Source organism: Arachis duranensis, chromosome 9 (assembly GCF_000817695.3).
Source record: "Arachis duranensis cultivar V14167 chromosome 9, aradu.V14167.gnm2.J7QH, whole genome shotgun sequence".
In the NCBI taxonomy this organism is placed as follows: Eukaryota; Viridiplantae; Streptophyta; class Magnoliopsida; order Fabales; family Fabaceae; genus Arachis; species Arachis duranensis.
Window position 1 is genome coordinate 69,077,102 of NC_029780.3, and position 12,638 is coordinate 69,089,739.

Here is a 12,638-nt window from a genome sequence, read left to right on the forward strand (position 1 = left end):
GGGACGTCATGCCCGGGGATAATCCCTTGCCCATCCTCTTTGGTGAATGAGACGGTTGGGAGATTGAGAGTCTTGCTCCCGACCTGGTAGACCCACTTTAGATGTCTCTTGCGAGATGATTTAGTGAGCCCTCCTCCCCCAAATCCCCCTGAGATCATGTGTATATGTCTCTCTGGGGTCTGTGGTGGTGGGTCTCTTCGGTCACTGTCATCTCACTTCCTTTTTCCATGATTGTCCGACCTTTCTACGAGATATCTATCGAGCCGACCTTCCCTGGCCAGTTTTTCTATCACGTTTTTGAGGTCGTAACAGTCATTTGTAGGGTGATCATACATCTTATGGTATTCGCAGTAGTCGTCACGACTCCCCCCCCTTTTTGTTCTTGATGGGCCTAGGGGGTGGAAGCCTTTCAGTATGGCAAATTTCCCTATACACATCGACTAGGGAAACTTTCAAAAGAGTATAAGAGTGATATCTCCTCGACTTCTCTACGCCGATCTCCTCCTTCTTCTTGGGCTCTCTTTCTTTCTCTTTCGACGGGTGAGAGTGCCCAGGCCACCAATTCGGCTCTCGTAGTCTAGCGTTTTCCTCCATGTTGATGTACTTTTCGGATCTTTCCTGTACATCATTCAAGGAGGTAGGGTGCCTTTTTGATATGGACTGGGAGAAAGAGCCTTCCCTGAGTCCATTTACTAGGCCCATGATTACTGCCTCCGTGGTCAGGTCTTGAATCTCCAAGCACGCTTTGTTGAACCTTTCCATGTAGTTTCTTAAAGGTTCTCCGACCTCCTGTTTCACACCCAGGAGGCTCGGTGCGTGTTTTACCTTGTCTTTTTTAATGGAGAACTGCATTAGGAATTTCCGCGAGAGGTCGTCGAAGCTCGTGACCGATCTTGGAGGGAGGCTGTCGAACCACTTCATCGCTGCTTTCGTCAAGGTGGTCGGGAAAGCTTTGCAGCGAGTGGCATCAGAAGCGTCGGCCAGGTACATCCGACTTTTGAAGTTGCTCAGATGATGCTTTGGATCCGTGGTCCCGTCATAGAGGTCCATATCAGGGCTTTTGAAGTTCCTTGGAACTTTTGCCCTCATTATGTCCTCACTGAATGGGTCATCTCGTTGTCGTTCTAATTCTTGTTCTAGCTGCTTCAAACGTCCTTGGTGGCCGTGGACCAATCTCATTAGTTCGGCTGCATGGGGCGGTCCTTCCTTTCCTAATTCGTGTCCTTCCAAAGAATTTACCTTTGGGTTTTTTAACCCAGAGGTACCATCTTTGTGTTGCTTCCTGGTGGAGGGCCATGTCCGCATCATTGTTTCCTGTGTTCAGATTTTTCTGTTCTGAATCGGTCGTGGCGTGGCCATCTTCGGGTGAGTTGTCCGCCATCGAAGGATGATCTCTCGGGTCTCCGGCAACGGCGCCAATGTTACGTTGTGTAACCGGAGATTGATGGACTGGACTCGCGAGGTTGGCCTAATCGTCTTGGGAAGAAGGCCTTCAGGCTTGGTCCTGGGTTTGAGACCTTCGTCCAACTGGTATTCGAAGGAAGGAGAAGGGGGTGGTACTTGCAAAGACACTCCGATGCCTAAGTCAGCAAGGGTCTAAGCAAGTTTAGAGAGTATGAAAACTTAGAGATACCTGAGGGTTGTTAGTGTACTTATAGTGGTGAACCCATAACCACCGTTGGAGTACTTCCACCTTTTAAGGAGGATAACCGTCCCTTTATCTTAGGGAGGTTGAGATTTGACTCCTGGAGGTGTGTTGAGAGATTTCAGGGGCAGTTATTTATTTGAATAAGTGTTATTGCCAGCTAATCTGACTCCCGACTTCCTTTTAGTGGAATTTGCGTAAAATCCGACCTCTTGGATGGAGGTCGGTTGCGAGAGGAGGCCAATTTATGAATTGAGCATCTTTGTCTTATTTGGTCCTAATTTTTTTAATATTTAACTTTTTTTTAGTAAATTACAGAAAAAAAACTAAAATTTAAAAAGATATATATCATTTAATTAATAATTTCTAAATTGTTAAAAATAAGATTATATTGAATAATTTTTAAAATATTTAAAATACAAATAAGACAGAAAATATTAAAAATTATTTTAATATTTAAAACATAAATAATACTTTATTCGTTTTTTATTAGGCACTAATATCAAAACAAAAATTGTTTAATATATATATTCTCTCTCTCCCTCATAATTTTCCTTCTCATCCCCAGCATCAGCTAACGTCGTAGACTCACAGAGCCGACCCACCCACTCATTCATTCGTTGGTTCTTTCATTCTTCATCGTCTTGGTTTATGAGGTAACCTACCAACCCCCTTATCCCTCAATACGGTGTCGTTTTTGTTCTCCTTCACCTCTTTTCCACTTTTCCAATTTCCCCCTTCTCCTCTCCGATTTCATTATTTATTTAATTTCGTTTAATTTTCCCCCTCTTCTTATTGCAGCTCCAAGGAGAAACCCACTCTCGGGTAAGTTATTTCTCCAATCCCTAATTTCACATTCTTCTATATATTTATCTATTTATTATTATTATTATTAGCAGATGTTGCATGTAAAAAACTGCAATTATTTATTTTTTATTATTCAAAAAAATTGCACTTGGTAGTGATGGGACTTATGTTCTATTGTATTGAAGGCTTCTTATTGGGTAGAAACAAACAATCAGTTGTTTTCATGTGATGTGAAGATGATAATTGAGAACAGTTAGATGATACTCAATTATTATTCAATTAATTATTAACTTCACATGAAAAAAACACAAACATGAAGATAACTGCTTTTGAGTGTCTACGTTTTTATTGCTATGAATTGGTAATACTGAAGATATCTTATGATTTCTGATTTTTATTGTGTATATACTGAGCAATATTTTTTGAGAGTTTTGCCAAAATGCCTATTGAATTTCTTCTTCTCTAACTTCAGTGGCACGCGGATTAAGACCCGCAAGCGGAATATTGCGGCGCCTTTGGACCCTGAAGCATTCTCGGATGCAGTGGTCCAGATTTATTTGGATAATGCTGGTGATCTGGTAATATAACATCCTACATTGTATTTTCAGTTCAATTATTGATATCTTAATGATACATACTGATTTAGGTAGTTTATGTGTATAGGAACTTGTTGCTAAGAGCATTGAGTCTTCAGAACTTGACTTCTCAAGATACGGTGACACCTTTTTCGAGGCAAGCTTTCTGAACCAGTCGAGATAATTTATTTGTTTTTGTTAGTTAGTTCATGTTATGTGGATTGATTGTGCATATTTCATGATATCATGACTTTTACATCTAAAACTGTTAGGATGTGCAGTAAACTTTGGTGGTGTCTGATATATGCAGAGCATTCCTCTGTGTATCTTTAGATTGAATAAATAACATTTATTTTGTTTTAGTAATGGTTATGTCACCAGTTAGTCTACCCTTCTTTTAGTCTGAGATGCAACTCCCCTTGACACTGACATCTCTATTTGTATTATGATGCTGTTCATGTAAGTAGTGCAAATAGAAGAGTATGCAAATTTGCATAACTGTCAAATAAACCACTAATTGATATGCATCATTTGTATAGATTGAATTGATGTTGAGTAGCAATATATTTCAATTGTTTCTTCCATTTATTTGGGTCAATCAGGTCATTCAAGTTGACATTGTCTTTCAGTCTTTTGCTATAGTTAGATATGTCAGGACTTGTCAATCAGTGGGAAGTCCTTGATTCTTCCATGTAGTTTATTCTTCTTTGAATGTTTATCTGATATATGCTTTTTACATTATTGTAGGTTGTTTTCATTGGTTGTCGTACACAACCTGGAACAACCAAGCCTGATGAAGGGGATCGCCATCCTTACTCTATAATAGAGTGTGAGCCGAAGCGGGAAGTCATTTTGCCATCGGTGATCTACACACAAAAGATTTTGCGAAGGAAGCCATTCCTCATAAAGAATCTTGAAAATGTCATGCGAAGATTCCTACAATCCTTGGAGTTTTTTGAAGAAAATGAAAGGAAAAAGTTGGCAATCTTCACGGCACTTGCATTCTCTCAGAAGCTATCCGGTCTTCCTCCAGAGACTGTCTTCCAACCACTTCTTAAAGATAATCTTGTGGGCAAAGGGCTAGTTCTGTCCTTCGTAACTGAGTTCTTTAAGGAGTATCTGGTTGACAACAGCCTTGATGATCTTATTTCAATTCTGAAACGGGGAAAAGTGGAGGATAATCTTTTGGACTTTTTCCCCCCTTCAAAAAGATCAAATGAGTCTTTTGCTGAGCATTTCAAGTAAGACTTAGTTGTTATAGTCACGTCCTTATATATACAGTTCTAATTCCTTTGTGACCTTATTTTGGAATGCTCTTGGTTTGTTATATGCTAAGACCTGAGATTTATGATTGTGATATTTGGTAACATACTTAGAGTGAAAGATGACGTGGCACCTATCTTAACAAAGATAGTAGAATCTTGCCTAAGATGATTTGTTCATGTGTGAAGACTCCTGTATAAGCCCTGCTAGGAAGAGTAGATTTGATTAAGAGCAGTACAATAGGTAAAAGTAAGAGTCCAAGAAAAACTATTGCTCAAACCAGTAAAAAATATTTAAATTTCTACCTGTTGACTGTAGATATGCTTTGCAATAGGAGACTAAGTCGTAAACTTATCTATATAGCTGACTCTGCCTAGTTTCATGAGGCTTAGGCATTATTGTTATATATATGACAGGTGTTCTGTACTTCTGTTTAGTATTGCGTTGCAGACTTCACTCCCGTTCTTACTTCTTTCATAAAATGGTTATATACTGACGAGAATTTGGTTTAGTTTGATCAATTTAAAATTTGGAATTTCGACTAAGGAATCTTGACTTTATTTCCATAAATAATTGAATTTATTTATGTAGTTCACTGAGGTGGATCATTTAGTAGACTATATTTTTGTTGTTTTTATCATTCCTAATGTTTTGCTCGCGAAGTTGTAACTTAAAAGATATTAATCACGATAACATTTTAGGAAGGAAGGACTGATAACCTTGGTGGAGTATAATGAGAAGAAAATATTCGAAGTTAAACTTAAGGAAATGAAGTCTACTTTGACGACACTGATAACGGAGGAAGCTGATATATCTGAAGTCATAGAAACAGTGAAGCTGCAAGTTAAAGATGCTAAATTGCCAGATATTGAGGTTGTGCGGGTGTTGTGGGATGTTTTAATGGATGCTGTTCAGTGGTCAGGAAAAAATCAGCAACAGAATTCAAATTCAGCCCTGCGCCAGGTACCTTTAAAATGTTTTCCATCTATGGCTATTTCACTATTTGTATTTGATTGGAAACTTATCAGCTCTGTAGTCTTAAACTAGTGTTCTTGGGAATTGGGATAATTATTAATAACGTGGCTAGTATTTTAAAAATTTGTTATGCAATTTGAGTCTAGTTAGCTTGCCCATGGCTGGAAGTGGTCCAGTGGTTTTTGCATTTTGGAATGGCATTAGTGTTTTACTCTCTTTATCTACTCTGTATTTGAATGTGCAATTTCAATTGTTGAACCTGTGTCTATAAATAAGAAGTATTTAGTTTATGAATATTATGTATTCATAGGCTTGCTGAGTAGTGCATAACTTCTGAGAGCCTAATCATGGATTATGTATTCATAGGCTTGCTGAGTAGTGCATGACTTCTGAGAGCCTAATCATGGATTAGGTGTTCTTATATGGTGTTAAAACATGTTTGTGTTTGCTTGTTTCGATGGTTGCTTTTACATGCATATAGGGAAACATAATTTCTCATAAAGTCATAATTTTCTATTTTTCTTATAATGCATGTTCTATATTGCAAGTATTGACGACATCACTCTGTGTTGATAAAGGTAAAAACTTGGGCACCATTGTTGAATACGTTCTGCACCAGTGGGAAGCTTGAGCTTGAACTGATGTACAAAGTACAGATGCAATGCTACGAGGATGCGAAACTCATGAAGCTGTTCCCTGAGATTATAAGGTCCCTTTATGAGCAGGATGTGCTGGCTGAAGACACGATTCTTCACTGGTTCCGCAGAGGAACGAACACCAAGGGCAGGTATATAATAATTATGGGCATTCACCAACTCATAAAAGTGGTTTTTCAAGTTTCCCATTTTTCTTGTGCCATTTATTTCCTAAGGTTGTAGCTGTTACTTAAAGTTTATTATTTGGAAATACTTCAGGCAAAGCTTTGTGAAGGCACTTGAACCCTTCGTCAATTGGCTTGAGGAGGCGGAAGAGGAAGAATGAGAGTGGCAGAGGGTCAGGGCTGAGATATTGCATTCTCTCTTTAGCATGCCCCATCACCTATCTACTTTGTGAGATTGGCTCATAATTTCCTAAGTTATAATTACTTTTTGTCTTCTTTATTTGACTTTGCATATGACTCTCTTATCTGCATCATGTCCGTTTCCTGCACGCCAGTGATTATGTTGTATTATGCATTTCTGTGCTTTGAGATTTAACTTGAATAATCTATTTTCTTTTAACAAAACCATTGTGCATTGAATTTATTGATTTCAACTGCTTTGCTAGGTTTATTGATTGGTTCTAGATTTTTGAACGGGTCAACGAGTTTATAATATGTGGGTTCAAAAGATATTTTTAATATTTTAAAGTCTTCCATTTCTCCTTAACGAGGTTTCTGAAAGAAAAGAAAAAAAAAAGTAAGAAATGTTAGAAACAACACTTTTTTTTTCAATATTAGCCAATTTTTTGGACTAACACTTTATTTTTATACTATTAGGATTTAAGGGATTTAAAGTTTAATATTTAGGGTTTAAAAGTTTAGGGTTTAGGGTTTAGCCAACACCTTATTCTTTGGATATTGCGTTTAAAAATACGTTTGTTGGCTAAGTATTGACCCAAAATGATAAATTTTGTTGGTCTCTAAGCATTGCTAAAAGACAAATTATCCTATTTATTTTGACATGTGTAACTTATCAGGACCTTGTATTGTCCTTAAAATGATATATACTTAAATTGGAATTGGCCTTGTGTGTCAAACTTAGTCACGAAGCCTTCTATTTGGTTTTGAACAACTGACGAGAAATCTGCCAATTTTACATTGGCAGTAAATGTGTAATGGCTACACTATATAGTTTGCTTATTATACATAACCGAATAATAACAAATTAGTACTCGGACATAGTTGAGGTATGGCCTATGATTTTATATGGATTTCCCTTCCAACCATCTGCTGTAAAAATCCAGTGCCTCGCGTGGCTTGTATTCAGGGACTGTGTGTCCAGCTCCCTGTTCCATGTCAGTTAGGACCGATCCCAAATTAGTCACAATGATAACTATGGTGACTTAAAATACGAGTAAATGTCCTTTCTAGTTCTAGGCTATTTGTCCTTCGACAAATCGATCCTCTACAATTCAAAAATTCCTAATTAGTTTCCAACCATCCAAGTAATTGGTCTAAGCAGTCTTCGGCATATCAATAGGTCACTGTTTACAAGGGTCGTTTAGACTAGTTATTTACATGGTCAGGGATCGATTAGAGATTTTCGAATTGTAGAGGGTTGCTTTGTCTTTGGACAAATGGTGAGGCGCCAAAAGAGCTTTTACTACTTTAAGATACGATATTTAAGTTGAAAATTAATGTTAGTGTGGTGTGTTTTATGAGGTACCTTGACAGTGAGGAAGATGAGGTTGTGATTGTATGCTTGCAAGTATCTGCAACAAACGAAGTGATCTTTATTGTATATTTGGGTAAATTTTGATATATAAGTTTGAGTGGGAACGTGATTAGAAAATTGATCAAGTAGCTAGCTATAAAGAAAGGTACCCAGCAACTTGGTCATTAGAGGTCCATGGCCTCCATTCATCTATGATCTTATATCCAAGAGATCGTGTCCATGCCTCAGTTCCAGTAAATGGCACACACATATCATGGTCACCACTGTCATCAATATCATCATTCAATTAAGGGATTCATATATTGGTTTAACAAAAATATTCGGGGATACCTGAAAATTAGTGCTCGATAGCCCATGATCGTTAGTTTCTTGTGGTATGGAATCATGCTTCCAGCATCGTGATTGTAATATATCCTTCCAGTGCATAATTCCCACGGACCCGAAACACTTTCCTGTGATTAAAATTCATCATTGTTTTAACTTTTAAGTCAGTCTTAAACATAACAAGAATAAGAACAGATTTTATTTAAAGGTTTCCAAGAGTTTGGATAGATCAAAGAGAAGATATGTAAATGTTCAACATAATGTCTCTCCATTTTTGCAAACAACAAAATTCTGGTTCTTCACGTCTTCCCAACGATAATAATTTGGATTTGATATTAATGTAATGTAAATGTAAAGATGTTTTATCTGAATATTCAATCCTGTATTTTTTTTTATACTGTGTTTAAACTGGAATCCAAGACTTCTTTTAATTAGAGTGTAAGGTATTATAACTGATCCTATTATTATTATTATTATTATTATTATTATTATTATTATTATTATTATTATTTAATAAATAAAAAGGTATCCTAAATTAATATTCATAAAAGTAATTGCTTTTTATATTCACTGATTGAATGGTGATCATAAAATAAATAAACTTGTTACTTACTGGTTTAGCATGAATGGCTTGTCTGACTTCTTGGTTATTCAGCCATGAAGTTGCTACCTCATCACTCTGCTCTTTGCCAAATCAAACATACGTGATCAAATGCTAATTATTACTTTCCAAGTTTGCTCATCATGCCATTACTATGTCATGCTCATGCATTCAAATAAGACCGACACATTAGGCACACCATGTAAATATAGGATTTTTTTTAATAAATAAATTAAATTCATTATTCAGTGATATATATTTTAAAATTATTTATATTTTTGTGTATCGTTATTTATCTGAAATACATGTTTAAACAAGATAATAAAAAAACTCGTTATACCGCAAATAAAATATATGTAAATATATGTAAATATGATTTTTCTCATATATTTCTTTTACAATATAAAAGAGATTATAGTACAATTTAGATTTTTTTTTTTACGATTTGGACTGTATTGCTTTGATTTTTATTTTTTAATCTAATTCAATCTAACTCAGAAGATTGTGATTTAATTATGTGACATCTATTTGTGTTTATTTTTAAATTTTAATCTTATTCAAACTATTATAATTTATATTAGATTAATTTATATCCCATCCAAATTTTATAATCCTTTCAAATCGAATTATAATGAAAAAATTTTATTCTCCTCTTTTGAGAGATGTTAAAATAATATTTTTCTCTCTTCTATTTGTAAAATATACATTTTCCTTTCTTATAACTTTTAAAACATCTCTTCTTTAATGCATTTCAAATTTTGTGTGTTAACTTTATTCATTTTTTAAGAAAAAATGTTATTTTTTATAAAAAAATTCTTTAGCAAAAATTTTATTTTTTTAATTAAATTTTGCTTATCAAAATATCCTATAATAAATTATCTTTTTATTGATTAAAGAGAAAATTTCACTCTCATCTCTTTAAAAGATGCTGAAATGACATTCTTTTTTTTCTCTATTTGTAAAATGTATATTCTCCTCCTCTATAACCTTTAGAAAACCTCATCTTTAATCTATTTTAAATTTTTTGTGTTAACTAATGTTAACTTTATCCATTTTTCAAGAAAAATAAATTATTATTTTACAAAAATATCCTTTAGTAAGAAATTTTTTTTTGTCATTAAATTTTACTTACCAAAATACCCTTTAATAAATTATTTTTTATTAATTAAATTGTATTTTTACTAAAATATTTTTTTAAAAAAATTAATAATTAAATTTTTTTTCTAAGATACCCTTCATTACCAAAATTTTCGTTAACAATTATTTTTATATTTTACTATTAATTTTTCAATATCATTATATATTATTTTAACATTAAATAAAAAAATCTTACTACTATTCATATGTATAACAATTAATATATATTGATATTGGAAAATAATCTTAATTACCAAGATTTTTTCATTTAATGTTAAAATAATAATATTGATATCAAAAAATTAATAGTAAAATATAACTATAATTGTTTATAAAAATTTTGGTAAAATCATAATTTAATAATTAAAAAATTATTGAAATGTATCTTAGAAAAAAATTTAATTATTAATTTTTTTAAAAATATTTTGGTAAAAATAAAATTTAATCAATAAAAAAAATAATTTATTAAAAGGTATTTTGGTAAGCAAAATTTAATAACAAAAAAATAAAATTTTTGTTAAAGAGTATTTTTATAAAAAACAAATTTATTTTTTTTAAAAATGGATAAAGTTAACACAAAAAATTTAAAAATAATTAAAGAGGAGATTTTTTAAAAATTAAAAAGGAGAAAAATATATATTTTACAAATAAAAGAGAGAAACATGTCATTTTAGCATCTTTCATGGAAGGAAGTGAAATTTTCTCAATTATAATTTATTCTAATTTNTCTTTAAAATCTAAATTAGATATAATTTAGTTTTTCAAAAATATAATAATTAAAAATTTAATTTATAAAATTATAAACAAGATAAAATATAAACCGATTGAATTTAAATCACAATATTTTGAATCATATTGGATTATAAAATAAATTCAAATTAATATCATACAATCACAATCATTTGAATAAAATTGGATCAAATTGAAAAATAAAAATCAAACTATTATAATCCAAGTAGTAACAATTTATATTTATTTTACGTTCTAAATCAAATCAAATCATAATGCACACCTTCTTTTTACTTGTTCAATGATTTTATTTCCTTGTTACTGAAAATGAGATAGATACACATTAAATAATAAATGTATTATCTCATTTATACTACTATTGTAAATGAAATATATGTATATCTATTGTATTTATAATGATAATGAGATAAGTAATAAAATTAAAAAATATAAATATTTTTTAAAAAAGTACATATATAAATAAATAATAAATTCTATTTATTCATTTATTAAAAAGAATCTGTAAATATAAACATATGCAATGAACAGGATTGAATTGATTAATATTATTATTAGAAGTGATTACTTACGACACAAGGAATGTGGCCATCTTCAGCCAACTGGGGCCACAATGTAACTGGGCCATCTTTGACTGTGGCTTTAAGGGGCCATGCCCTACCAAACATCCTCTTCCTCACAGGGTGTGGCTTCTCACTTTTCCCTAATTGCTTGAAACTCGTTGGCAAACTCACATTCCCTGTTGAACCATGATAGCATGGCTCTAGTATGTTGTACACATTAAGATCTTCAATGGCCTGGGACATATATATTCATAGCACACAGATTAGTCATTCTCCAATGATTCCTAATGATATATTAACACATGAATTTAATTTGAATATACTCTTGTATATTAGAAATATACAAAAAATTAGTTATCATATATTTATATATAATACATGTGTTGTTAATTTATTTTTAATATATATTTTATATTGGTAACTAATTAATTATTTATATATATATATAGTATCATTATATGAATAGTCATTTAAGAGAACGGTTGTAATTATAAAAATAATTAGGATATTCAATTAAAGCACTACAAATGGATAATGGTGGTGAATACCTCTCGAATTCTTTTAAACAATTTTTGGTCAATGAAGGCATTGGACACCGACTTACATGCCTACATACCCCTCAGCGAAATGGAATTTTGCTGAAAGAAAACATAGACACATTGTTAAAACTGGTTTGAGTCTTTTAGCTTCTGCTCATCTTCCTCTACATTTTTGGGATAAGTCTTTTTCTATTTCTAATTTATTTGATTAACCGAATGCCTACATCCATTCTTAATAATTTATCTCCTCTTGAATTTTTGTTTGGAACTATAGATGATTATAGTTTTATGAAGATATTTGGTTGTTTATGCTATTTGAATTTAAGAACTTATAATAAAAATAAACTATAATTTAGATCACATCCATAATTTTTATTGGTTATTCAATGGAACAAAAAGTGTATAAATGTCTTATTAAAGAAGATAGAATTATAATATCAAGAGATGTAATTTTTGATGAATCATAATTTTTTGCACCAACATTTTATACATCACACAATAATTTTGGTATATAATCTATATCAAATAATGAAATGTCACCCAGAATTTTTACCATTCTCCCCTCTTCCCTTAAGCCTACACAATTTATTTCACTTCCCTTGGAGACTGCTTCTGTGTTTATTGAAGCAGGTACAATAGTTGCTAGACTACAACCTTTAACCTCAGATCAGAACACTACACACCATCATAGCACAGCTAGTACCATTCCTCCCTTAGGTATCCAAATTGAACTTCAGGGTGATTCTACTTCCTCTCTACCCACATCACACAAAGGTAATTCTCATCATATGGTTACTAGATCAAAAACAGGTAAGCTCACAACTAAAATTTATCAGGTTAGTTACTTATCACCTAAGCTATCTCAATCTGATGTTCTTAAAAATGCAAAGATTGCACTACATTCTTTAGTTTGGAGAGAAGCTGTGTTAACTGAATATAAGGCTTTGTTACATCATAATACATGCATACTAGTTGAATTACCAAAGAATGAAAAACTTATGACATGTAGAAGGGTGTCTGCTGTTAAGAAAAACTCAAAAGGGAAAGTAATTAGGCATAAAGCTAGGCTAGTAGTTAAAGGATATCT

General features: G+C 32.6%; 2 protein-coding genes across 2 annotated transcripts in view; one reads left to right on the forward strand and one right to left on the reverse strand.

Annotated features, from left to right (window-relative positions):
- The first annotated feature begins 2,153 nt into the window (after window positions 1–2,153).
- LOC107465889 (uncharacterized) lies at window positions 2,154–6,490 on the forward strand. Its single transcript, XM_016084862.3, has 8 exons — window positions 2,154–2,301; window positions 2,447–2,470; window positions 2,925–3,030; window positions 3,116–3,184; window positions 3,775–4,268; window positions 4,992–5,253; window positions 5,844–6,052; window positions 6,180–6,490. The coding sequence occupies exons 1-8, from the start codon at window positions 2,297–2,299 to the stop codon at window positions 6,244–6,246; spliced, it is 1,236 nt and encodes a 411-aa protein (XP_015940348.1). The 5' UTR covers window positions 2,154–2,296; the 3' UTR covers window positions 6,247–6,490.
- Window positions 6,491–6,866: 376 nt separating this feature from the next.
- The window catches only part of LOC107465891 (serine carboxypeptidase-like 20), a 21,399-nt gene continuing 15,627 nt past the window's right edge, over window positions 6,867–12,638 (reverse strand). Inside the window, exons 9-14 of the mRNA XM_021132130.2 lie at window positions 11,022–11,246; window positions 8,578–8,643; window positions 7,971–8,092; window positions 7,790–7,903; window positions 7,632–7,677; window positions 6,867–7,251 (exon numbers count right to left, since the gene is read on the reverse strand). Of these exons, the coding sequence (XP_020987789.1) occupies window positions 7,168–7,251; window positions 7,632–7,677; window positions 7,790–7,903; window positions 7,971–8,092; window positions 8,578–8,643; window positions 11,022–11,246 (657 nt within the window). The 3' untranslated portion in view covers window positions 6,867–7,167. The remainder of the gene's footprint in view (window positions 7,252–7,631; window positions 7,678–7,789; window positions 7,904–7,970; window positions 8,093–8,577; window positions 8,644–11,021; window positions 11,247–12,638) is intronic.